This window comes from Chiloscyllium plagiosum, unplaced genomic scaffold (assembly GCF_037043375.1).
Source record: "Chiloscyllium plagiosum isolate Xiang-an unplaced genomic scaffold, Cpla_swu_hap1 HiC_scaffold_3, whole genome shotgun sequence".
NCBI lineage: Eukaryota > Metazoa > Chordata > Chondrichthyes > Orectolobiformes > Hemiscylliidae > Chiloscyllium > Chiloscyllium plagiosum.
The window spans coordinates 137869304-137897033 of record NW_028270141.1 but is presented as its reverse complement, the minus strand read 5'-3'; the positions used below and the strand labels follow the sequence as shown (position 1 = coordinate 137897033).

Here is a 27730-nt window from a genome sequence, read left to right as displayed (position 1 = left end):
AACTTGCAGGGAGTGGTTTTCCCATGTCTGCCTTTTGTCCTTCCAGATGGAAGTGGTCATGGGTTTGGAAGGTGCTGTCTAAGGGGCTTTGGTGAATTTCTGTACTGCCTCCCAGGGACGTTACATATTGCTGCTACTGAGCAACACCAGTGGATGGAGTTCATGATTATCCCAGTTAATATTGGGGAAGTTGAAATCTCCTATTATTACTACTTCTGAGATTTGTCTTTAAATCTGCCCTTCTGGGTGGGATCTGTATCCTAGCAATGTGATTGTCCCTTCGGTTTGAGTTCAACTTGCAGGGCTTCATTTAAGGAACCTTCTCAAAGATCCATCCCACCCTGGCAATGTTTATCTACAACCTCTACCATCAGGGAGAACACATGCACCAGCCGGTTTTGTAACAGTTTCAACCCTACTGTTGTTAGGATACTGAATGGATGCTCAAGCTCTTAACATTCACCTGTACCTACGTTTTTGTTTTTGCGGCCGTTTACCTATTATTTACTTCTCTGTGTTATTTAACTCTGAGATCTGCCTGTATTGCTCACAAGACAAAGCTTTTCACTGCCTCGGTACACGTGACGACAATAAATTCAATTCCATTCTGAGATATCATCCCTTACTGTGTTAATTGATTTCTTGATCAATGTTATATTATCCGTGCCTAGTATCTTGTGTTATGAGGGATAAATGAGCACTGTCAGATCAGGTAAAATAACCCACATCAGGGAGGAAACAGAATAGAAAAATTGAGAGGCTGAGATAAGGAATATAGCCATCAGACTAGTTAGACTGAATGAGCTGAAAATGTGTTGCTGGAAAAGCGCAGCAGGTCAGGCAGCAACCAAGGAACAGGAGAATCAATGTTTCGAGCAGGACGATTCTCCTGCTCCTTGGATGCTACCTGACCTGCTGCGCTTTTCCAGCAACACACTTTCAGCTCTGATCTCCAGCATCTGCAGTCCTCATTTTCATCTAGTTAGACTGAATGGTCTGTATGCGCAGTGTGTTCTACCCTAAGAATAACAAACTGAAATAATCAAGCTACTGCTCATGTCAAATGAAGCAATTCTGAAAACTTGGGGGAAATGAGTAGGAATGTAGGCAATGAGTGACATGCATTTATTTTTGTTTGCCAAGTGGGTCAGATGCAATATTAAATGTACTTTTTGTTGACCAATGAATTCTCCTTTTTGTTGTCCCTGGTCAACAAATGGAGAATACTTATTTATGAAAAGCCACTATAAAAATCAGTCTTTCAGACTTAAAGTCAGAGAGGAATCTTTGTTTTCACAAACTGAAAATAGTCCATCTATCTGGTCGAACAGAGAAGTGGGCAGTTACGTGGTTGCCTGTTTAGCTCTGCAAATGAGACCCAGGTCTCTTGTGTAGATTAGACAATCTTGACCATCCTGGAGTCTAAGCCCATACTCTGGCTCCAGTTTTATTCGCAATATCTAAAGTTGAGGGATTCATGGAAATGATCTTTTTGAAAGCCTCCATTAGAAATTTGATCAGACCTGTTGAGTAACCATGTTTGGTAATACTGCTAGCTAGGATAAACACTTGATCATAGTGTGGATAATCTTTGATTTGGCTCAAATAATGATCTACTTGTGACAGTTATCTCTGATTTATTTATTTTTCAGGATGCCTGCCTATGAGGTCAGCTGGGCATATTCAATTTTTTTTGTCATTTTTATAATAGTGAACACTTATGTCTTCATGTCTCTTTTCCTGGCTGTTGTATATAATGACTACAAGAAGCATTTAAAGGTACGTATGTATTTGCGTGCAGGACACGCAGACCAATGAGTTTAAATGGAATGTTGTTCTGCTGTTTAAATGGAATGAGATTTTTCAGCTGACCTCCTTTTTATTTCTGTTCTATGGTTAACTTGGAACATAAACATTCAGCTAAGTCCAAAATATTTTTTCTTTTTAAAAAAAAAATCTCCATCTGTCATGCAGTGTGTATATATGTGTATCTATATTTTTTAAAATGCCTTCTGCAAAGTTACAGTAAATAGTGCAATAACCTTGACATTCTTTCTGGTCCTTAATTAACCCTGTTTGCCACTATGCCACATTGACCTTTGGAGTGCAGGTTCATAGCTCCTTGAAAGTGGAGTCGCAGGTAGATAGGATAGTGAAGAAGGTGTTTGGTATGCTTTCCTTTATTGGTCAGAGTATTGAGTACAGAAGTTGGGAGGTCATGTTGCAGCTGTACAGGACATTGGTTAGGCCACTGTTGGAATATTGCGTGCAATTTTGGTCTCCTTCCTATCGGAAAGATGTTGTGAAACTTGAAAGGGTTCAGAAAAGATTTACAAGGATGTTGCCAGGATTTGAGCTATAGGGAGAGGCCTGAACAGGCTGGGGCTGCTTTCCCTCAAGCGTCGGAGGCTGAGGGGTGACCTTATAGAGGTTTACAAAATCATGAGGGGCATGGATAGGATAAATAGACAAGTCTTTTCCCTGGGGTTGGGGAGTCCAGAACTAGAGGGCATAGGTTTAGGGTGAGGGGGGAAAGATATAAAAGGAACCTAAGGGGCAACTTTTTTTCACGCAGAGGGTGGTACGTGTATGGAATGAGCTGCCGGAGGAGGTAGTGGAGGCTGGTACAATTGCAACATTTAAGAAGCATTTGGATGGTTATATGAATAGGAAGGGTTTGGAGGGATATGGGCCGGGTGCTGGCAGGTGGGACTAGATTGGGTTGGGATATCTGTTGGCATGGACCAGTTGGACCGAAGGGTCTGTTTCCATGCTGTACATCTCTATGACCACTTAATGAAGTATCAGTTTAATATTTCCTTTCCTAATTCGTATTTTCATTAACCTGAACTTGGCGGTGCTGGTATTGGACTGGGGTTGACAAAGTTAACAATGGGGTGTAGGTTTGCTCGCTGAGCAGATATCCAGATGTTTCATTACCTGGCTAGGTAACATCAGTGGTGACTTCCAAGTGATAGATGGTATCTAGATCTATGTGTTTGTTTGTGGCCTTGTGGTTGGAGTGCCAGGCCTCGAGGAATTCTCTGGCATGTCTTTGCTTAGCCTGTCCCAGGATAGATGTGTTGTCCCAATCGAAATGGTGGTTTTTTTCCACCGTGTGTAGGGCTACGAGGGAGAGAGGGTCGTGTTTTTTTTGTGGCTAGCTGGTGTTCGTGTATCCTGGTGGCTAACGTTCTTCATGTTTATCCTATGTAGTGTTTGTGGCAGTCCTTGCATGGAATTTTGTAGATGACATTGGTTTTTTCCATGGGATGTACTGGGTCTTTTAAGTTTTTGTTTGAGTGTTGGTGGGTTTGTGTGCTACTAGGATTCTGAGGGGTCTTAGTAGTCTGGCTGTCATTTCTGAAACTTCTTTGATGTATGGTAAGGTGGTTAGGGTTTCTGGCTGTGTTTGGTCTGCTTCTCGTGGTTTGTTCTTGAGGAATCTGCGCACTGTATTTTTTTGAGTATCTGTTCTTCTTGAATACATTGTATAGGTGGTTCTCTGTTTTCTGAAGTTCGTCTGTGCTGCAGTTTGAGGTGGCTCATTGGAATAGTGTTCTGATACAGCTTCGTTTGTGTGTTGGGATGGTTGCTGGTGTAGTTAAGTATTTGGTCAGTGTTTGTCGGTTTTCTGTATACGCAGGTTTGTAGTTCTCCGTTGTCCGTTCTTTCGACTGTGACATCTAGGAATGCGAGTTTGTTGTTGGTTTCTTCCTCCTTGGTGAACTTTATGCCTGTGAGGGTGTTGTTGATGTTAAAAAAAAACCACCACCATTTCGACTGGGACAACACATCTATCCTGGGATAGGCTAAGCAAAGACATGCCAGAGAATTCCTAGAGGCCTGGCACTCCAACCACAACGCCATAGACAAACACATAGATCTAGATACCATCTATCAACCCCTCCAGAAAATGAACAGGAAATGACATCACCACAAACCCCAGGAACCCCATCCAGGACAAACCTATAAATAGAAAGCAGGAGACAACAGCTTTGTTTCACTTGGAGGTCGCCACTGATGATGTTACCTAGACAGGTAATGAAACGTCTGGATATCAAACCTACACCCTAAACCTCAACTTGAGCTACAAACCTTGCAAAGTTAACAATCTCTCAACACCAGGTTATGGTCCAACAGGTTTATTTGGAAGCACTAGCTTTTGGAGCGCTGCTCCTCCATCAGGTGGTTGTGGAGGTTAAGATCATGCTCACAGAATTTATAGCCAAAGGAGTCCAGTGTCATGGAGATGTGATACAGTAAACAATCTGAGATTAGAACTTTCATCTTTTATAATGATATGCTGGTTTCTGTTCTTTGATATGTAAATCCCAGAACTTATTTTAAATTACATTTTTAAGATAACTCAGTGTTTTAAACAATAGGTGTGAAGTCTGTGTCCCAATGCTATGTCAGACTGACAAACCCTCTGTATACCTTTACAGTTTTACAGATTTATGTAGCTTTTGAGCAAAATAAAATATAATTCTGCAGAAACAAATTTACCCCATCAACTTATGTAGGAGTGACAGATTAAATGTGCATGTGGGTGCGATGGGGTTAGTGAGTGAGAGTCTGCGTGGGTATGAGAGTATGTAGGGGAGTGTGTGAGAAAGTGTATAGTGCAGTGGGGTCACCTATAGTGTGACGTGAACCCAAAGTCCTGGTTGAGGTTATACCCATGGGTACCGAACTTTGCTATCAGCTTCTGCTCAGCCACTCTGTGTTGCCTGTCCCGAAGTTTGCCTTGGAGGATGGTCACCCAATGGTCCAAGGCCGAATGTCCCGGACCGTTGAAGTGCTCCCCGACTGGGAGGGAACACTCCTGCCTGGTGATTGTTGTGTGGTGTCCATTCATCTGTTGTCGTAGCCTCTGCTTGGTCTCACCAATGTACCATGTCTCAGGGCATCCTTGCCTGCAGCAAGGTATATTTTGCTCAAAAACTGCACAAATCCATGTAAAACTATATAGAGGGTTTGTCAGTCTGACTTAGCATTGGGACACAGACAGACTTCACACCTATTGTTTAAAAAGCTGAGTTATCTTGAAAATGTAATTTAAAATAAATTCTGGGATTTACATATCAAAGAACAGAAACCAGCATATCTATGTTAAAAGATGAAAGTTTTAATCTGATTGTTTACTGTATCACATCTCCATGATACTGAACTCCTTGGGCTATACATTGTAAGCATGATCTTAACCTCCACAATCACCTGATGAAGGAGCAGCCCTCCGAAAGCTAGTGCTTCCAAATAAATCACAACCCGGTGTTGTGATTTTTAACATTAACCTGAACAAACATTTGTGACTCTTGCTGCTTATGCATGTCTTGATTTTAAAATTACCTTGCATGGATGCTATGCTGTAGATTTTGCAGTTTCCTTTTTGTTTTGGCTAGAGTTCGAGCTTCTCAAATCGCTCCCTGAAGTAGTATTTCCTTCATTGAGCTGATGATAAATGTGACTGCTATGCTGAACTGAAATGTATACCAATAAATTTATCTATGTACGTCCCAGCACTCCAAAGATAGTTGATTGTGTGAAGTGCTGTGTAATGCATGATTTAAATTCATTTTAAAATTTTTGCAAGATGATGTACAAGGGTCTAGTTTGCAGAATTACTTGTGAAATCATAGCAATTCTAGTCAGAAATCTTGTCGCTACTCACAATTCCTCAGGTACTCTGCAAGGTGATAGGGCCAGTAATGCTGAGGAGATTCCCCAAACAGGGGCTTGGAACCACAAGGCTGTGGATGAAAAGGAACAGGGAAGAGATGGTTATAAAGGCAGGGATGGAGAATTATCCATTGGCAGATACTCAAGCTTACTGCCTGCAAGAATGGTAGAGGCAGAAACTCTCATAACCTGATGAAGAAGCTCTGCTCTGAAAGCTAGTACTTCCAAATAAACCTGTTGGACTATAACTTTATCATCCCAGTCCAACACCGGCACTTCCACAATATGTAAGTATTTATATGTACACTTGCCATGCCGAGACATCTAAGGCCAAGTGTTTGAAATGGGATGAGAACAGTTAGGAGTTTGTTTTTTGACTGGTGTGGACTTTATGGACCGATGGGCCTTATCCAGTGCTATAGACCTCCTATGATTCAGAGTCCATGCTTAAATGCAGCAAGGCCTTGACAGCATCCAGGCTTGGGCTGACAAGTGGGAATAAAGTTCACACCACACAAATTCCAGGCAATGACTGTCTCCAACAAGAGAGAATCTGAGAATCTCCCTTTGACATTCATGGGCATTGCCATCACTGAATCCCATACAGTCAACATCCTGCGGGTTACCATTAACCAGAAACTGATTTAGTCATATAAGTACTTTGGCTAGGAGATCGGTTTCAGAGGTAGGAATCTTGCAGCGAGAAACTCATCTGATTCTCCAAGCGTGTCCCCCATCTACAAGGCACAAGTCAGGAGGGTGATGAATACCTTTAACCATTTGCCTGGATGAGGGGCAGTTTCAACAACACTCAAACCTTGACACCGTTTGGGTGAAGCGTTCTGTTTGACGACATATTTGTTAGCCATGTCCCGTGAATGAATTTCTAAAAATATAATCTGTGAGAGCTCGAGAGATGATACCATTTCAAATGTTCTTGAACTCCCTGCCTGAAAAAGAAAGGCTATTTGATATTTTAAATTCCATTTAAGTTTCGTAGTAATGGAAATATGTTCAGCAAGTTGGTATAAATTTTGAAGAGATGATTTTAATCAATAAGCTAATGCTTTGTTTTCCAGAATGAAGTAAGGAAACTAGTTTACATGAAGCATCGAAAAATGATAGAAGCATTTAACCTCTTGAAGATAACATATGGAACAGAGTTTATAGTTCCGGATTCTCGCTGGAGGCAGCTGGTGAAACTTGTGGCACCAGAGATTCCCAGCTCTCAGAGGGAGCTACTGTGGAGAGTTTCAGATGATGAACAGAAGGGCTTTGTGGGTGGGTATTTGCATGGAATGTCTCCCTGTCGTAGAATCATAGCATCCCTACAGTGTGAAAGCAGATCATTCAGCCCATCGAGTCCAAACTGACACTTCAGAGTATCCCACCCAGGCCTGTTCCCAGAGCCCACCAACGCACCTCTGTAACCCTGCATTTTCCATGGCTGATCCACTTAACCTGCACATCCCTGGACACTATGGGCAAACTAGAATGGTTAGGCGAAAGTGGGTACTGCAGATGCTGGAGGTTAGAGTGAAGATTAGAGTGGTGTTGGGGGAAAAAAAGCAAGTCAGGCTGCTTTCAAGGAGCAGGAAAATCAACATTTTGGACAAAAGCCCTTCATCAGGAAATCAAGAAATTAGAATGGTTGTTCCACCTAACCTGCACATCTTTAGACTGTGAAAGGAAACTGGAGCACCAAAAGGAAACCCAAGCTCCACACAGACTGCTGCCTGAGGTTGGTATTGAACCTGAGTTCCTGATGCTGTGAGGTAGCAGTGCTAATTACTGAGCCATCATGCCCAGTTGATCCCTAGTTTAAAAATAAGGGATTCTTGCTCTAGCTAACCTTGAGAAAAACAAATAACAGATATTGTTATCCACCACCTTTTTGTTTTTAGAACAGAATCCAATGCATTTTGGGTGATGTCAGACCTTGAACCAATTGCTGGAAACCTTGAATCTCCAGCAGTCTGGGTAAAAGAGGATCAATCAGGATTAATTGAGTATTTTTAATTTGTAAAGACCAAATTGTATGCTGGAATTGGGTTTCACTTGTTTTTTCTAAAAAAAATAACATTTATTTCACCTGTTTGCTCATTGGCACATCTTGTAGATTTGTGTAGAGAACATGCCATTAGTCACATTGGCAGTCAATTAATATAAGACACTTACTTAATTTCCATTTGCTTGTTATCTCTCACACAGCAAAAATATACTATGTCTGGTCTGTTGTAACAAGAGTTGCCCTTTACTAGAGCTAGTCATAATGTAATTTCTGAATTTTGAACTGTGGTGAAATTGAATTGCAGCATTTCACTTTTGCAATATGATTATTGTCCAGGGACATCCTTCTGTCAGCCAGATCAGCACTGAAGCAACTTGATATAAATTGATGCATTTCTACTTTTGCAGTGTCTTTATGAAACTAGAAATGCTCATTCCATCCATCACTCGGTATAAATGTTTGTCTTTGAAATAGTTACTTGTTTCTTAGTAAAGTGGTGCTAGTGAAAGACCGGCTAGCATCTGTCGAACGCTGGCAAAAGTATTCAAGGCTATGGCCAAGTGTTGGAAAATTCTATCATCCTAATATACTTTGTATAGTGTAATCTACCTGGACTGCATGCAAAACAAAGCTTTTCACTGTGCTCAGGTACATGTGTCAATAATGAATCAAATCAGATCAGTGTTTTATAGCCAGTGAAGCACTATTTTGTTTGATGTAAATAATATACCAGCCTATTTGAGCTTAGCTAGCTTCCACAAATAGATAATGTTCTTTAATTATAGAATTACCGAGTCATTGAATTGTACAGCATGGAAACAGACCTTTTGGTCAAACTCTTCCATGCTGACCAGATATTCCAAATTAATGCAGTCCCATTTGCCAGAATTTGTCCCATGTTCCTCTCAACCCATCCAAATGCTTCTTAATTATACCAGACTCCCCTACCACCTCCAGCAGTTCATTTCATACATGCACCAGCCTCTGAATGAAAAAGTTGCCTCTAAACTTTTTTTTTAAATCCAGAGGACTGTGGCCTTCGATGGTATTCAAGCTGTGTGCCCTTAAGAGTGTTTTCTTTTTGTTTGTTTCTTTTCCAATTTTCAAGACCCGCAAAAGACCATTTGAATGTTCTTGTTCTGTACAGACATTTGAACCTCTTGTTTTATTAGTAGCATTCCTGAAATCTTAGCTGATTCATTGTTGGAGTTTTGAACTGCCTCTGACTAAAATGATGTTGCAAAACTGGAGTATTTGCACAGCAACTTTTACTGTACACTGTAAGTGTGCAATGCATCAGAATTTATCCAGGGCTGATGTACTAAAAAAAACTGCACTGTTGCTGGATGATGGAGAAATGCGTGTGAACTATTGCAATGCAGAACCTAAAGTACAAATGTGCGTGTGTTATAGAGAAAGATGTGATAAATGCTTGAATGTAATTAATGCCAAATGTATTTAAATAGGAAGAGAGTCCTTCATCCGTTTGGCAGATCTCCTGAATATCCAGGTTGTTCAGATGAAGGAGAGAACTCACCCATTGGAGAAATGCATGCCGAACATGTACAACTCTACAGTGAGCCAGTTCATCCAGAGAATAGTCAAACATCAGTATGTAATAATGACTTATTTCTATAAGGTTGAAAACTTCGGAAAGAAGTCCATTACGAACAAACTTTGTCAAGGGCAGATCAATTTGATTTATTTTTTCAAACTTTGCAGTATTGCAGTGTGTGAAATGACTCCTGCCTGGAGCATGCCAACATGTTCCATCAACTGGAAGTTCTTTAATGTATTAAAATGATATATGGAGGTTTAAAATCTGAAGTGTGTGGTGTGTGCTAGGATACATTCAGTGCTATTTTTTCCCCTCTTCACTTTTCAGTGTCCTATGCATTTGCACAATGGAGTATCAACAATTGGTGGCTTTATCATACTGACTGCTTTTTAGATTTTTACCATATAATAAGCCAATCATTGAAAAGATTTCCACTTTTTAGCAGGTCTGGCAATATCTGTGGAGAGAGAAACCATTAATGTTCTAGTCCAATATGACGATTCCAGAATTCAGATTCTGAAGAAGCCTTATTGACTCAAAATTAACTCTCTATTTCCATCTCCAAAATGCTGGTCCATAAGAAATAGGAACAGGAGTGGGACATTTGGGCCCTCGAGCCTACTCTGCTATTCAGTAGGATTCAGGCTGATCTAGCGTTCCTCTTGTCCGTTTTACAGTGATTTCCCTATAACCCTTGCTTTCCCAACTGATCAAGAATTATCTATCTCAACCTTAAACAGACACTGGCTCTGCTCCCACTGCTCTCTGTAGTGAATAGTTCTGAAAACTCTCAACCCTCAGAAACAATTCCTTCTCATCTCCGTCTTAAATTGGTTCCTCTTAATTCTGAGACTGTCTTCTGGTCCTAGACTTGCCTATAAGGGGAAAAATCTTCAGTACTCTGTCAAGATCCTTAAGAATTCTGTATGTTTCAATGAGATCACCACTCTCTGTTCTTAGTTCTGATGAGTCCCAACTTTTGTCATTTGTTCATAAGACAATCTCTCCATTTCAGCAATCACCCAAGTGAACATTCCCCAAACTGTGTCCAAAGAAATGAGTTAAGGGGATCAAAACTCGTGATGTGGTCTCACCAGCACCTTGTACAGTAGCAGTAAGACTTCCCTACTCTTTACTCCAACCCTCTTGAAGCAGAGGCCAATTAGCCTTCCTGATTCCTAGTTGTACGTAGGAGCTAGCTTTGTGTTTCAGGCACAGGCACGCCACTTCCCTTTGTTTTGCAACTTTCTGTAGTTTCTTTGCACCTAAACAATTTTCTCTTCTTTGGTCCTCCCTTCCAAAAATGAGCAACTTTCTATTTTCCCACATTGTGCAAATTTTGATGCTTTTTGGCAACTTAACCTTTTCAATATCTCTCTGTAAACCATTTGTATTCCTCTCTCAACCTGCCTTTCCACATATTTTTGTGTTATCTTTCAATTTACAAAAGTTCATTCACTTCCTTTCTCCAATATATTGTACCGTAAATATACTGTAAATTGTATGTAAACAGTTGCAGTCTCAGCACGGATCCATGTGGAACCCTACTGGTCATAGATTGCCACTTATTTCCTGCTCATTGGCCAATTCTCTATCTGTGCGAATATAATACCTCTAACACTGAGCTGTTACCTTATGACTGAGCCATTTGTGAAGGACCTTGTCGAATGTCTTCTGGAAGTCCAAACACTGGTTCTGGTTCCTCTCCATCTTCTCTGCTTGAGACTTTCTTGAAAGACTCTAATAAATGAGTCAAACACAATTTCCCTTTTCATGAAAGAATACTAACTCTGCTTGATTAGTGTATGATTTTCCAAATAATCTGCTATTCCTTTAATAATTGATTCCATTACTATAGATTTAGGATAATCAGCCTAGAGGTGCCCCATTTACCTCCCTCCCTTTTTTTGAATAGGGTATCACATTAGCAGTTTTCCTATCCTCTAGTACTTCTCCAGAATCCATGGATTTTTTTTTTTTTTAAAAACCAGCTCATCCACTGTCCCTGTGACTCCCTCTGTTCTGCTAGCCTGATTTTGCGATACGATCGGTCTCTGTGTGCTATACATACACAGAAGTACTGTGTATGTGTGTGTGTATGTGACAACAATAAATCAAACTTTAGGATCCTTTGCTGCCAAACTTGAGTTTCTCCAGCATTGTCCTGCACCAACAGTATTTTTCCTTTTTACTACAATGTTAATATTTCTGTCTTACTATGAGGCCTACTATAATAAATCCTTTGTAACACAAGACATAATTCACAGAAATAAACTGTTTGACCCAATCAGTCAGTTTATTATTTTGCAATTCAGCCAGTAAAATGAGATTCTGAAATGTTTGTCTCTTTATCTCTCTCTCTTTTACAGAGGTTTCCGTTACACATACGATGTTATCATTGTTATAAATGCTATTTTCATTGGTGGTGATGAGACCAACCCTTTAATATCCAAGGCAGAATGGGTGTTTTTGACACTCTACTTAATTGAAATACTGTTGAAACTCTTCGTGTATGAACCCAGGGCATTTTTTGCCAAATCTCAATTTTGGAATTGGTAATCTTTCACACTCATTATTTTCTTGATTTATGTAGTATTCATGATTTATTTTGGACACATAACTCAACCATTTTTTAATACACATTTTAGGTTTGATTCTCTAATAATTGTTGCTGCTCTGATGGGAACTATAGTCAATGCTGCTCTGAAGTCATGTAAGTATTGGGTATAGTTTGTATTTGGCTGTCAGTGTAAACTCTAAACTATTGGAAAGAAAGTGGGAGTTGGTAGTACCATTGTGAATATAGTTATTTAATCTGGTAAAATTATGCATTAACTGTTTAAATATTAACAGATGTTTATTACTGAGAAAATATGAATATTCGTTTAAACCCAATGTTGGGCTTTCAGTCAGAAGACGTGGGATTGATTCTGTTGAACCAGTTGTGACTTTGGTTTTAAGAGACTTGAAATCTATGTCACAAGCAGCTACATGAAAGAACATTTAAGGTGAGATTCCTAGCAACTGTACCAGTTGGATGTTGCTACTCATGGGCATTGATGACTGGATGGGAAACATGCCCTGGGTGGGATGGTATTCTGAGTGGCAATGTACATACTAATTATATTAATTGACGTGTGCAAAACCTGATTCTCTTAATTGCCTGGTAAAATTACATTAATGAAGGCTTATGGAAGGGAAAGCATAGTGCCCTCTGTGTAATAACCACACTGATTCCACACAAACCAAAGGCTGAATGGCTATGGCACTCAGTAACTTACAGAACATGAGGCTTCGGAAAAATGAATCAGGACAATCAACAGGGAAGAATCTCCTTTTTTTTTTAAATTGTCCTCCACAAAATAAGTGAAAACACTATGACAAAATTGTGATAACCTACCTGACAGCAGTCGTGCTGCTGTTTTCAATACGGTGTCATAATGTGTTGTTTCCCTGGTGCCAGGATCAAGGATGCCTCAGAGGGTGCAGAATGTTCTCATGGGGGAGAGGGGCCAGCAGGAGGTCATTGTCCACATTGGAACCAACAATATAGGAAGGGAAAAGGTTGAGATTCTGAAGGGAGATTACAGAGAGTTAGGCAGGAATTTAAAATGGAGGTCCTCAAGGGTAGTAATGTATGCATTATTCCTAGTGCTATGAGCTAGTGAGGGCAGGAATAGGAGGATAGAGCAGATGAATGCATGGCTGGTGTACGGGAGAAGGATTCACATTTTTGGATCATTGGAATCTCTTTTGGGGTAGAATTGACCTGTACAAGAAGGACAGATTGCACCTAAATTGGAAGGGGACTAATATACTGGCAGGGAAATTTGCTAGAACTGCTTGGGAAGATTTAAACTAGTAAGGTGGGGGGGTGGGACCCAGGGGGATGGTGAGGGAAGAGATCGATCTGAGACGGGTACAGCTGAGAACAGAAGCGAGTCAAACAGTGAGGGCAGGCAGGGACAAGGTAGGACTAATAAATTAGACTGCAAGGGGCCTAACAGGGAAGGCAGATGAACTCTGGGCATGGTTAGGAACATGGGACTGGGATATCATAGCAATTACAGAAACATGGCTCAGGGATGGGCAGGACTGGCAGCTTAATATTCCAGGATACCAATGCTACAGGAAGGATAGAAAGGGAGGCAAGAGAGGAAGGGGAATGGCATTTTTGATAAGGAATAACATTACAGCTGTACTGAGGGAGGATATTCCCGGAAGTATATCCAGGTAAGATATTTGGGTGGAACTGAGAAATAAGAAAGGGATGATCACCTTATTGGGATTATATTCTCGACCCCCCCAGTAGTCGGAGGGAAATTGTAAGGAGATCTCAGCTATCTGTAAGAATAATTACGGTAGTTATGGTAGGGGATTTTAACTTGCCAAACATCGACTGGGACTGCCATAGTGTTAAAGGTTTAGATGGAGAGGAATTTCTTAAGTGTGTACAAGACCATTTTCTAATTCAGTATGTGGATGTACCTACTGGAGAAGGTGCAAATTCATAGCTCCTTGAAAGTGGAGTCGCAGGTAGATAGGATTGTGAAGAAGGCGTTTGGTATGCTTTCCTTTATTGGTCAGAGTATTGAGTATGCGAGTTGGGAGGTCATGTTGCGGCTGTACAGGACATTGGTCAGGCCACTGTTGGAATATTGCGTGCAATTCTGGTCTCCTTCCTATCGGAAAGATGTTGTGAAACTTGAAAGGGTTCAGAAAAGATTTACAAGGATGTTGCCAGGGTTGGAGAATTTGAGCTATAGGGAGAGGCTGAACAGGCTGGGGCTATTTCCCTGGAGTGTCGGAGGCTGAGGGGTGACCTTATAGAGGTTTATGAAATTGAGGGGCATGGATAGGATAAATAGACAAAGTCTTTTCCCGGGGGTCAGGGAGTCCAGAACGAGAGGGCATAGGTTTAGGGTGAGGGGAAAGATATAAAAGAGACCTAAGGGGCAACTTTTTCATGCAGAGGGTGGTATGTGTATGGAATGAACTGCCAGAGAATGTGGTGGAGGCTGGTACAATTGCAGCATTTAAGAGGCATTTGGATGGATATATGAATAGGACGGGTTTGGAGGGATATGGACCGGGTGCTGGCAGGTGGGACTAGATTGGGTTGGGATAACTGGTCGGCATTGACTGTTTGGACCGAAGGGTCTGTTTCCATGCTGTACATCTCGATGACTCTGACTCTATTTAGTTAATCTGCTCTGAAGTTGCAATAACTGCAATACAGTAATCGGGAGACCACTTATCATTTAACTGACTATGCCTGACCTGCTGTGCTTTTCCAGCACCACACTCTCAACTCTGACAATCTTTTTATATGTCTAGTTATCAGTGCAAAAGGAAAAGTTTTAGTATAGGTTAGAATTATGCAATATTTCATAGAATCTTACAATATGAAAGGAGCCCATTGTGTTTGTTCTGATTATTTGAAAGAGCTATGGTTGTGTTTATGCCATAAGGGTTCCGAAATGCGTGGTGCTATTTCTGAATTGTGGCAATAAACAGGTCTGAGTTTTGACATGGAGAATTGTTTACCTCTAAGAATATGGATTAGCATCCAACTGTGAGCTGGTGGGATAAATGTAACATTTGGTCCAAGTTATAATGAATCCTCAAGTCTTACAGATAATATGGACTTCTGCTTGTTGTTATTGAGTGGGAGATCTGCTGTCGTGGAATGCTACACTTGTCTGTCTTGCTCTATCCCAGCTAGGTCCATTGTGTGACATCCATCATCCAGCTAGAAATCCTAAATCGACCCACTTTCTGCTTGCTCTCGGTTTGGCCCTCTGGATGAGATCTCTGTAGCTTTTCAGCTCTGTTCAAATAGCTGAAATACTGACTTTTTTCAGATGATACTTTTTAACAGTCCTCTTTGTTTTTGTTCTCCCAATTGGAGTTCAATCATATAAGAGCTATAAGCTTAATTCACTCCCCTCATCTTGGAAATCATAAAAGAAAGGAATACTATCACGTTTGAAGTGAAGCTTAATGAAATACAATCTGGGTTTAGACCCGGAGTAGGGACAGAGGGAGTGGTTAGCCTAAGAACAGCCTAATAAATATCCCGAGGTAAACCAGAACGTTTTATACATTCTTCAAAATCAATGAAGAAGCATTTTGATGTTTGTTTATAACCAAATGTTAAACCAAATGGGCGGCACGGTGGCACTGTGGTTAGCACTGCTGCCTCACAGCGCCAGAGACCCGGGTTCATTTCCCGCCTCAGGTGACTGTCTGTCTGTGTGGAGTTTGCACGTTCTCCCCGTGTCTGCATGGGCTTCCTCTGGGTGCTCCGGTTTCCTCCCACAGTCCAAAGATGTGCAGGTCAGGTGAATTGGCCATGCTAAATTGCCCGTAGTGTTAGGTAAGGGGTAAATGTAGGGGTATGGGTGGGTTGTGCTTCGGAGGGTCGGTGTGGACTTGTTGGGCCGAAGGGCCTGTTTCCACACTCTAATGTAATCTAATCTAATCTAAACAGCACATTGCTGAAATGGGACATTGTCACTCTCTCATGTTTATTTTCAATAAAAATGAGGGATTTATATAGAGCCAAATAAAGTGAGTCAGGCTAGAAAAGGGACAGATACTCTTCAAGGAAGAGAGGAATGTGATGAGACCGAGTACTGTTGTTAAAAATTTATTTGACCTTTATGTAGAACAAATATTCAGAATTAGATTTACTTGCAACTTTAAAAATCAAAGGCCAGAACATCAACTTGTGGTACCCTAAATAATAGAATGCTGCTGTGAGGAGAGGCCCTTCAAAGTAGAATCATGAAGTTTAGTATGTGAATACCAAAAAGACAGAACAGCGACAGTTCAGAGTCATACAGATGTACAGCATGGAAACAGACCCTTTGGTCCAACCCGACCATGCCGACCAGATATTCGAACCCAATCTAGTCCCACATCCCAGCAACCGGCCCATATCCCTCCAAACCCTTCCTATTCATATACCCATCCGAATGCCTCTTAAATGCTGCAATTGTACCAGCCGCCTCCACATCCTCTGGTAGCTCATTCCATACACATACTACCCTCTGCGTGAGAAAGTTGCCCCTTAAGTCTCTCTTATATCCTACCCCTCTCTCCTTAAACCTATGCCCTCTAGTTCTGGACTCCCTCACCCCAGGGAAAAGACTTTGTCTATTTATCCTACCCATGCACCTCATGATTTTGTAAACCTCTATAAGGTCACCCCTTAGCCTCCGACGCTCCAGGGAAAACAGCCCCAGCCTGTTCAGCCTCTCCCTATAGCTCAGATCCTCCAACCCTGGCAACATCCTTGTAAATCTTTTCTGAACCCTTTCAAGTTGCACAACATCTTTTTGATAGGAAGGAGACCAGAATTGCACGCAATATTCCAACAGTGGCCTAACCAATGTCCTGTACAGCCGCAACATGACCTCCCAACTCCTGTATTCAATACTCTGACCAATAAAGGAAAGCAGACCAAACTCCTTCTCACTATCCTATCTACATGTGACTCCACTTTCAAGGAGCTATGAACCTGCACTCCAAGGTCTCTTTGTTCAGCAACACTCCCTAGGACCTTACCATTAAGTGTATAAGTCCTGCTAAGATTTGCTTTCCCAAAATGCAGCACCTTGCATTTATCTGAATTAAACTCCATCTGCCACTTCTCAGCCCATTGGCCCATCTGGTCCAGATCCTGTTGTAATCTGAGGTAACCCTCTTTGCTGTCCACTACACCTCCAATTTTGCTGTCATCTGCAAACTTACTAACTGTGCCTCTTATGCTCGCATCCAAATCATTTATGTAAATGACAAAAAGTAGAGGGCCCAGCACCGATCCTTGTGGCACTTCACTGGTCACCGGCCTCCAGTCTGAAAAACAACCCTCCACCACCACCCTCTGTCTTCTACCTTTGAGCCAGTTCTGTATCCAAATGGCTAATTCTCCCTGTATTCCGTGAGATCTAACTTTGCTAATCAGTCTCCCATGGGGAACCTTGTCGAACGCCTTACTGAAGTCCATATAGATCACATCTACTGCTCTGCCCTCATCAATCTTCTTTGTTACTTCTTTGAAGGAATACTTTGAAAGAAACTAGAATGAAGATTCATGTAGATAGTTTAACACTGTTTTTATCAAGCTTATTTACTTATTTCAATGACTGCGGATGCTGGAAACCAGATTCTGGATCAGTGGTGCTGGAAGAGCACAGCAGTTCAGGCAGCATCCAAGGAGCAGCAAAATCGATGTTTCGGGCAAAAGCCCTTCATCAGGAATAAAGGCAGAGAGCCTGAAGCGTGGAGAGATAAGCTAGAGGAGGGTGGGGGTGGGGAGAAAGTAGCAGAGAGTACAATGGGTGAGCGGGGGAGGGGATGAAGGTGATAGGTCAGGGAGGAGAGGGTGGAGTGGATAGGTGGAAAAGGAGCTAGGCAGGTAGGACAAGTCCGTACAAGTCATGGGGACAGTGCTGAGCTGGAAGTTTGGTACTAGGGTGAGGTGGGGAAGGGGAAATGAGGAAACTGTTGAAGCCCACATGGATGCCCTGGGGTTGAAGTGTTCCGAGGCGGGAGATGAGGCGTTTTTCCTCCAGGTGTCTGGTGGTGAGGGAGCGGAGGTGAAGGAGGCCCAGGACCCCCATGTCCTCGGCAGTGGGAGGGGGAGTTGAAATGTTGGGCCACGGGGCGGTATGGTTGATTGGTGCAGGTGTCCCGGAGATGTTCCCTAAAGCGCTCTGCTAGGAGGCGCCCAGTCTCCCCAATGTAGAGGAGACCGCATCGGGAGCAACGGATACAATAAATGATATTAGTGGATGTGCAGGTAAAACTTTGCATGTGGAAAGCTCCTTTAGGGCCTTGGATAGAGGTGAGGGAGGAGGTGTGGGCGAAGGTTTTACAGTTCCTGCGTTGGCAGGGGAAGGTGCCAGGCTGGGAGGGTGGGTTGTAGGGGGGCATGGACCTGACCAGGTAGTCACGGAGGGAATTGTCTTTGCGGAAGGCGGAAAGGGGTGGGGAGGGAAATATATCCCTGGTGGTGGGGTCTTTTTGGAGGTGGCGGAAATGTCGGCGGATGATTTGGTTTATGCGAAGGTTGGTAGGGTGGAAGGTGAGCACCAGGGGCGTTCTGTCCTTGTTACGGTTGGAGGGGTGGGGTCTGAGGGCAGAGGTGCGGGATATGGACGAGATGCGTTGGAGGGCATCTTTAATCACGTGGGAAAGGAAATTGCGGTCTCTAAAGAAGGAGGCCATCTGGTGTGTTCTGTGGTGGAACTGGTCCTCCTGGGAGCAGGTATGGCGGAGGCGGAGGAATTGGGAATACGGGATGGCATTTTTGCAAGAGGTAGGGCGGGAAGAGGTGTAATCCAGGTAGCTGTGGGAGCCGGTGGGTTTGTAAAAAATGTCAGTGTCAGTGTAAAGTCGGTCGTCATTAATGGAGATGGAGAGGCCCAGGAAGGGGAGGGAGGTGTCGGAGATGGTCCAGGTAAATTTAAGGTCAGGGTGGAATGTGTTGGTGAAGTTGATGAATTGCTCAACCTCCTCACGGGAGCACGAGGTGGTGCCAATACAGTCATCAATGTAGCGAAGGAAGAGGTGGGGAGTGGTGCCGGTGTAATTACGGAAGGTCGACTGTTCTATGTAGCCAACAAAGAGACAGGCATAGCTGGGGCCCATACGTGTGCCCATGGCCACCCCTTTGGTCTGGAGGAAGTGGGAGGATTCGAAGGAGAAATTAAGGGTGAGGACCAGTTCAGCCAAATGAGTGTGTCGGTGGATGGGTACTGTTGGGGACGTCTGGAGAGGAAAAAAACGGAGGGCTTGGACGCCCTGGTCATGGCGGATGGAGGTGTAGAGGGATTGGGTATCCATGGTGAAGATGAGGCGCTCGGGGCCGGGGAAACGCAAGTCTTGGAGTTGGAGGGCGTGGGTGGTGTCTCGAACGTATGTGGGGAGTTCCTGGACTAGGGGGGATAGGACAGTGTCGAGGTAGGTAGAGATGAGTTCAGTGGGGCAGGAGCATGCTGAGACAATGGGTCGGCCAGGGTGGTCAGGCTTGTGGATCTTTGGGAAGGAGGTAGAACCGGGCAGTGCGGGGTTCCCGGACTATGAGGTTGGAAGCTGTGGGTAGGAGATCTCCTAAAGTGATGAGGTTCTGTATGGTCTGGAAGATGGTTTGGTGATGGGGGGGGTGGGGTCATGGTCGAGGGGGCAGTAAGAAGAGGTGTCCTTGAGTTGGTGTTTGGCTTCAGCGGTGTAGAGGTCAGTGCGCCTGACTACCACTGCACCCCCTTTATCCGCTGGCTTGATGATGTTGTGATTGGAGCAGAGGGATTGGAGGACTGCGCGTTGAGGGTGAGAGGTTGAAGTGGGGGAGGGAGGTAGACAGGTTGAGGCGGTTAATGTCCCAGCGGCAGTTGGAAATGAAGAGGTCAAGGGCAGGTAATAGGCCAGCGCCGGGTGTCCAGGTGGATGCAGTGTGTTGGAGGTGGGCGAAGGGGTCCTCGGAAGGTTGGCGGGAGTCCTGATTGTGAAAGTAAGCTCTGAGGCGAAGGCGACGGAAGAAGTGTTCGACGTCACGGCGTGTATTAAATTCATTGATGCGTGGACGGAGGGGGACAAAGGTGAGTCCTTTGCTGAGGAATGATCGTTCGTCCTCCGTGAGGGGAAGGTCTGGAGGGATGGTGAAAACTCTGCAGGGCTGGGAGCTGGGATCTGGTGTGGGTGTGGAGCTGGGAGTGGGGGCGGAACCTGTAACTGGAGTGGGTGTGATAGTGGGGGGAAATGGGGGTGGAGGCATGAGCAGGAGTAGTGTTCCCCTCTGGGTTCTGGGGGGTGGGGATAGTGACAGTGGGGTCTGGGGGGGGCGTGTCAGCAGAATGCAGGTGAGTGGCGTTGGTGGGGGCAGAAGTGGTGGCAGACACGGCAGTAGGGGTGGCGGAAGTCACCTGAGCGTGTGGCACCAGCGATGATGTGAGGGGCGGGTGTGATGGATGAGGAATTGAGGGGTGGTAGTGGGAGTGGCCATGATGGGGGCGGAAGTGACATCATCAATCAGCGTGGGGGTGGCAGCTGCACCAGCCGCATGGCTAATGGAGACCAAGTAGTTGCAGAGGCCGGGGAAATCATCTGGAATGTTTGAGGAGCGCTGGTTATGGAGGTGGGTAGATAAAAGTTTGTTGTACTTAGTTTTTGATGTTTGAGTTGGAATTGAAATACTGTTTGTTGAGAGTATGGATTCTCCTGAGGATGTAGTACAGAGTGGGTCCGTTGCAATTCTGAGAGAGTGTGGCCCTCAGCTGAGGCAGGGCTGACTGTAAAGAGGTTAGGTGCCGGCGCATTGCTGCAAGCGTGGAGCGGAGGATCTTGAAGGAGAACCGTTGGTGGTGTTTTTGAATCTGTAGTCTGTACGGTTTGTCCTGTTCGGGTCCGAACTCTGCTGGTTTAAAGGTGGTCCGGAGTCCGTGTGGGATGAGTTGGTTACGGAGGCAGGCACTGAGGAAGTAAATGTGGCTGTGGTAGCGAGTTTGTTTCAGGACATGGTTGAAAAGCTTCAGGGCAGAGGAAATGACCTGGGAGTTGCAGTGGGAGAGGGACTCCCTGAGATTCTTGTAGAGAGAGGAGGAAGACTTCTTCAAGGCAGGCATCCTTGCAAGAGGATTCGCAGTAGGGTTAAAATCAACGAGGTAAATCAATGACTGCAGATGCCGGAAACCAGATTCTGGATTAGTGGTGCTGGAAGAGCACAGCAGTTCAGGCAGCACGTAAATAAGCTTGTCTATATAGGACAAATGATGATTGATTGCAGAAGTTAGGACTAGCAGAGTATTTTTGTGAAGATTTGTAAACAAATCTCAAGCTTGTAACGAGAGAGACTCCAGTTACTACATTCTATCCACCTTTTTTAAACACTTCAGAAGCATGGATAATAAGTAAAGATTTGTGGAAGAAAAGAGAGGCCTTCGAAAAGTAGATGTTATGCTGTGGTTAAAAATGTCATATACACACCATAAGACCGATTTTGAAGAGGTGGTTGAAATTGCAAGTTCAAAAAGAACTCTGAGGAAAACTCTAGGGAAAAGAAAATGTGTTCTTGAGTAACAGCAGCATCACTTACAAGGTGTGCTGTTCAACAGTGACTGATGTGCTCTATCCCATTCCCAAGAATCCCTTTATCTCTACCCCATTCCCAATCATCTAGAACATAGAACAGTACAGCACAGCAGGCCCTTCGGCCCACGATGTTGTGCCGAACATTTGTCCTAGCTTAAGCTCCCATCCATGTACCTATCCAATTGCCGCTTAAAGGTCACCAAAGATTCTGACTCTACCACTCCCACAGACAGCGCATTCCATGCCCCCACCACTCTCTGGGTAAAGAACCCACCCCTGACATCTCCCCTATACCTTCCACCCTTCACCTTAAATTTATGTCCCCTTGTAACACTCTGTTGTACCCGGGGAAAAAGTTTCTGACTGTCTACTCTATCTATTCCTCTGATCATCTTATAAACCTCTATCAAGTCACCCCTCATCCTTCGCCGTTCCAACGAGAAAAGGCCTAGTACTCTCAACCTATCCTCGTACGACCTATTCGCCATTCCAGGCAACATCCTGGTAAATCTTCTCTGCACCCTCCAAAGTTTCCACATCTTTCCTAAAGTGAGGTGACCAGAACTACACACAGTACTCCAAATGTGGCCTAACCAAAGTCCTGTACAGTTGCAACATCACTTCATGACTCTTGAATTCAATCCCTCTGCTAATGAACGCTAATACACCATAGGCCTTCTTACAAGCTCTATCCACCTGAGTGGCAACTTTCAAAGATCTATGAACATAGACCCCAAGATCCCTGTGTTCCTCCACCTCACTAAGAACCCTACCGTTAACCCTGTATTCCGCATTCTTATTTGTCTTTCCAAAATGGACAACCTCACATTTGGCAGGGTTGAACTCCATCTGCCACTCCTCAGCCCAGCTCTGCATCATATCTAAGTCCCTTTGCAGCCGACAACAGCCCTCCTCACTATCCACAACTCCATCAATCTTCGTATCATCTGCAAATTTACTGACCCACCCTTCGACTCCCTCATCCAAGTCATTAATAAAAATTACAAACAGCAGAGGACCCAGAACTGATCCCTGCGGAACTCCACTTGTAATTGGGCTCCAGGCTGAATATTTACCATCTACCACCACTCTCTGACTTGGACCGGTTAGCCAGTTTTCTATCCAACTGGCCAAATTTCCCTCTATCCCATGCCTCCTGACTTTCCGCATTAGCCTACCATGGGGAACCTTATCAAATGCCTTACTAAAATCCATGTATACTACATCCACTGCTCTACCCTCATCCACATGCTTGGTCACCTCCTCAAAGAATTCAATAAGACTTGTAAGGCAAGACCTACCCTTCACAAATCCGTGCTGGTTGTCCCTAATCAAGCAGTGTCTTTCCAGATACTCATAAATCCTATCCCTCAGTACCCTTTCTATTACTTTGCCTACCACCGAAGTAAGACTAACTGGCCTGTAATTCCCGGGGTTATCCCTATTCCCTTTTTTGAACAGGGGCACAACATTTGCCACTCTCCAGTCCCCTGGTACCACCCCCGTTGACACTGAAGACGAAAAGATCATTGCTAACGGTACTGCGATTTCCTCTCTTGCTTCCCACATAATCCTAGGATATATCCCGTCAGGCCCAGGGGACTTGTCTATCTTCAAGTTGTTCAAAATGTCCAACACATCTTCCTTCCTTACAAGTATCTCCTCTAGCTTACCAGTCCGTTTCACACTCTCCTCTTCAACAATACGGTCCCTCTCGTTCATAAATACTGAAGAAAAGTACTCATTCAAGACCTCTCCTATCTCTTCCGACTCAATACACAGTCTCCCACTACTGTCCTTGATCGGACCTACCCCCGTTCTCTCGCATAATCTTCTGCTACTTGGACAGAGATCCATGAATTAGACTTGGGTTTGGAAGGTTTTCCAAGAATTAATTTCTAGTGAGGATATTTAATTTCTTTTGAGGATTAGACTTGTGTCTGTGGGAAGCTAAATTTGTTTTGTTTTTAAATTAATTCATTCATGGGCATGCATATGATGAGCAAGACTAATTTTATGCTTCTTTGCTCATTCCTGGTTATCTTTGAGAAGGTGGAGGCAGGCTGGCACCTTGAGTGACTGCTGTATGTTTATTTCCACTGTTAAGACTGTGTTATCAGCATTTATGAAGATGCATAACTGTTTCAGACAGAACATTTGGCGTAAGCATTGAATAACGAGGGTACCCGGAGTACTGTGGAAAGGTGCCGCTCAAAGTCTCCACAAATGTTTACTGCCCCCCCTCCTCCTTTTTTATGAGGGAGATTGTAGGTCTGTTGTTTTAAGGAGCCCTTTCTGATTGGCTGCAGTGTAAATCTTGTTGATTATACACCCAGCAACCACTGTGTGCTTTTGGTGCAGGGAGTGAAGTTGTAAAATGATTGTGGCATTAATCCCCCTGTATGGGTATCGAGCTAAGTTTATCCAGGAGAGAGATCCATGATGCCGCTGATTTGATATTTTGTACATACTGGACAGGCTTTCAGGCGTCAGAGGTTCAGTTGCTACCCTGCAGAATGTCCAACCTCTGTCCTGTACTCAACAATATTTATGTTGCTTGTCCGGTTAAGTTGCGAGTCAGTGGTGGCCCCACGAGTTGATGGTGGCGCCTTTGACAATAGTAATGTCATTGAATGTCTTGGGTGGTGGTCAGCCATTACCTGGGACTTGCATGGCACAAATTTTACTTGTCAGTCCAATACCAAGTTTGTATTTATGATTATAAATTCTAAGTATCATTTTGCATAGCCTTGCAGCATGCAGACACCGATTCTTTCACTATTTGACAACTTGTGAATGGATTTGCTTGCAGAGTAATCAAAAGTGAATATCCCCACTTCCCCACCAAATGGAGGGAAAGGTCATTGATTGCATGGTGGCTCAGTGGTTAGCACTGCTGCCTCACAAGCACAAGTGACCCAGGTTTGATTCCAGCCTCTGGCAACTCTGTGTGGAGTTTGCATATTGTCCTTCTGTCTGTGTGGGTTTGTTCTGGGTGCTCCAGTTTCCTCCTCAAGATGTGCATCTTAGGTAGATTGGCCAAGCTACATTGTGCAGAGCTTTCAGGGATGTGTAGGTTAGGTGCATTAGTTGGGGGTAAATATAGGATAATTAGGGTAGGGGAATGGGTCTTGGTGGGGTACTGTTCAGAGGGTCAGTATGGACTTGTTGGGCTGAAAGGCCTGTTTCCACACTGTAGGGATTCTATTTTAAAAAATGAACAGCTGACAGTGGTGAGGCCCAGGACTCGAAGCTGTGGAATTCCTGCTGAGATGACCTGAAGCTGAGATGATAGGCATCTAACGACATACCAAAAGCCATTTCCTCTTCAATTTTAATATTTCCAGGGGTTTTCATCTTGAACTCATTAGGACGAAAAAGGAAATTGCAAATTTTAAACAATAAGGACAAAGTACGCCCCTGAAGAGAAGGTATTGATTGATTGATTAATTGGCTGGTCGACACTGATCAACTGAGGCATTGTCATAAATAAAGTAACTGGCTCTCAGTAATAGGCTCTCAGGCTCCAGGGTAAATCAAAAAAAGGCATCACGTTTGAAGATATTTTGTTGGCAGAATATATTCCAACATTAATCACTTTTAGTGAGCATAAATGAATCTCAATACACTCAACTGATTATCTCTGTTTTGTTGGTACAGCTGTGATCAAACACTGTCGTTGAACGTGTGCTGTCCAGTTGTTGAATCACAGACGTTTTACTTCAGGCTTTATGAACACTGACTGTAGAATATGGTGTACTCTGCCTGTTATGAATATTGAAAGGACTCTGTTTGATCAGCCATCTCGTGGGACATGTGATCTACATGCCTGTCATTGCACTGGCATGGAAATTCTAACACTTTTGTAGCCACTGCATAGTGGCAACTTGCAACATCTTCCTTAACGTGCTGTTCAGATTTTTGAGATACTTTGCCTTTTCAGGGTATTTTCAGATATGAAAGTTGCAGTCTTTAACTCATTTGAGTTTGCTGAACACGCAGCAAACAAGTTAACCTGACCAGATCAATGTCCCACACAGTAGCTTTGCTGTGCTCTATTTCTGTATTAACCTTGCTTGTAAGTGAACAAATTGAGCAATATTGTGTCTGGTAAGACCCTGCCCTGAGAAACTCCAGCAGCACATTCCAAGGGCTGAGATGATTGGCTTCTAAGATGCGCACAACTCCATTCGGTGGAGCATTTTCCCCGATTCCTACGCCAGTTTTACTGGATATCCTTGATGTTGCCTTGATATCAAGGCCAGTCACTTTCACCTCCTCACCTTGACTTCTTTCAAATAATTTAGCATCCTGTCATAAACTGCAATTTAAGAGTCGGTGGATTTACGCTGTTCTCTTTTAAATTTAATCCGACTTAGTTCAGACCATTATAATCTGTTGCAACACAGACAGACAGCCACATCACATCAGCCTTGCTATCTCTGTATTTGCAACACAGAAAAATTAAAACACTCCATGACATTCAAAATTAACCCATTTGTCCCGAGCCAAGCTTTTTGAATAACCAGTACCAGAGGTTTAATAAATGATGGGTCAAAAAGTGTGGTGCTGGTGGAGGAGCAGTATTAACATTCCTGATGAAGAGCTTCTGTCCGAAACGTAGACTCTCCTGCTCCTCAGATGCTGCCTGACCAGCTGTGCTTTTCCAGCACCGCACTTTTATTCTGATCTCCAGCATCTGCAATCCTCACTTTTTTTTCCTTGTTGAATAAATGATACCAGGCACCAAGTTCATAGCTTGAAAAAAAGAATTAACAATATGTTGGTAATACAATAACTTTAGCAGAGCAATGTTAAACCAGGTAATCTAATTAATGTCTATGATTTTAAACTCCAATTTCTTTTGATTTGTATGAATGGGGGCTAGAATTAGACAAATGGGCATTCTTTCAGGGATACATCAAAAGAGATGTAGCTGGCCAGTTCACTGAAGTGGTCTCTGATATGTAATCTCACAGGCATATGGACTTCTAAAGAGACTAATGCAGATAAATAACTTCCAGTAGGCTCCAATGAATATTCAGTCAATGCTTATAACTGAGATTCTATTCTCCCAACTTCCAATAAATTCCTAATCTGAGGATAAACTGGGAGCAATCAAACTTCCATCCTGTAGCTTTCATCAACACTATCCTTCTGATTTAAACACCGTTTAAAAAGCCAGTTCAAACTTTGGTTTCTCTTTGTTAGACTCCCTAGGAGGCCCCGTTAACATTCAAGATATGTTTGAACATCATGTATTTCCAGAAACGATGCATCTAGAGGGTCCTTTTTGAAGAAGGATCCCCCTGCAATCAACTTCCAGGCCTGGCCTGTAAACAAGTATCAGGTTGTTTGTTCTCATGATCTTTCCAAAAACAAGCTGCTGCTCACAGTCCAAAGGTCACCTTCAGCTCTTTGCTCAGTTCACAACTCCAAAGTACAAATGATTTTTTTTAAAAAACTTAAATAATGGAGGTCTTAAAAATATGCATAGTTCAAGGAGTGATCACCAAAATAGTGTTTGTAATTTTGAGTTTCCTTTTGTTACCTGCTCAGCTGGTGAATACAGCAGCCAACAAGTTTTGGATATTGTGTTCATCCTGAGAATACTTCGATTAATCCGGATCATTGACAGCTTCCAGAGGTAAGAGCATAAAGACTGCGCTTTTAAAATGAAAAGTAGCCAAAAAAACCTTTTGACAGGCTGTTCCTTGTCCATTGTCATGTGAATGGGGGAGGTGTGGGTGAGGAACACTGATTTGGTTAGTGTACTCCTGTTCTTTGTTTTTATGTTTATTGCCCAAGTGAAATCAGCATCAGTTTGATTTTGATCAGTCGTTCCATCATTCATTCAAAGGTTGTCATCAGGTGTCATTTCTGCAGTGAAAACAAAATGTGTTTGTTGGAACCTTCATAAATTGATCTTCTGCTTGGAACCAGCTTGGTTATTTTCTCTTCTTTAGGGACAGCAAAGGTGTATAAAAGTAAAGTTGCCACTGTCTTAGAGGACCAAAGGGCTGCGCGCTCATCAGAGAGAGAGAGAGAGAGAGAGAGAGAGAGAGAGATGACTGGTGGGTGGTTTAACCTCAGGGTCACCATGCCTCAGGCAAGAGGAGAGGTTGAGACAGTGAGATCCTCAGTGTGAGCTTAGTTGGTGTGTACCATCTCTATATGCTGTGCTATGGAGTTAAACTCACCATTTTGTTTTCAATGTCCATATAACCTGTTTAACAGTACAACAATATAATTATGAAATGCTTCGAGAGGCTGGTCCTGGCTCATTTCTCTCAGATTGCCTTGATCTCTTGCAATTCGCCTATTGGTACAACATGGTTCACAGCAGATGCCATCTCTCTGACCTTACACTCATCCTTGGAATA

General features: G+C 43.3%; 1 protein-coding gene across 4 annotated transcripts in view; it reads left to right on the top strand.

The window, feature by feature from the left end:
- The window catches only part of tpcn3 (two pore segment channel 3), a 65056-nt gene that overhangs the window by 23564 nt on the left and 13762 nt on the right, over positions 1–27730 (top strand). For 3 of the 4 annotated variants that reach the window (XR_015754639.1, XM_087983779.1, XM_087983781.1), the window contains 6 exons: positions 1653–1779; positions 6762–6963; positions 9160–9304; positions 11621–11806; positions 11900–11964; positions 26907–26994. Coding sequence is in view for 3 of the 4 variants with exons in the window: in XM_087983779.1 (XP_087839905.1) it covers positions 1653–1779; positions 6762–6963; positions 9160–9304; positions 11621–11806; positions 11900–11964; positions 26907–26994 (813 nt within the window). In the remaining variant the exon portion in view is untranslated. The remainder of the gene's footprint in view (positions 1–1652; positions 1780–6761; positions 6964–9159; positions 9305–11620; positions 11807–11899; positions 11965–26906; positions 26995–27730) is intronic. The other variant, XM_087983784.1, reaches the window with a different exon arrangement.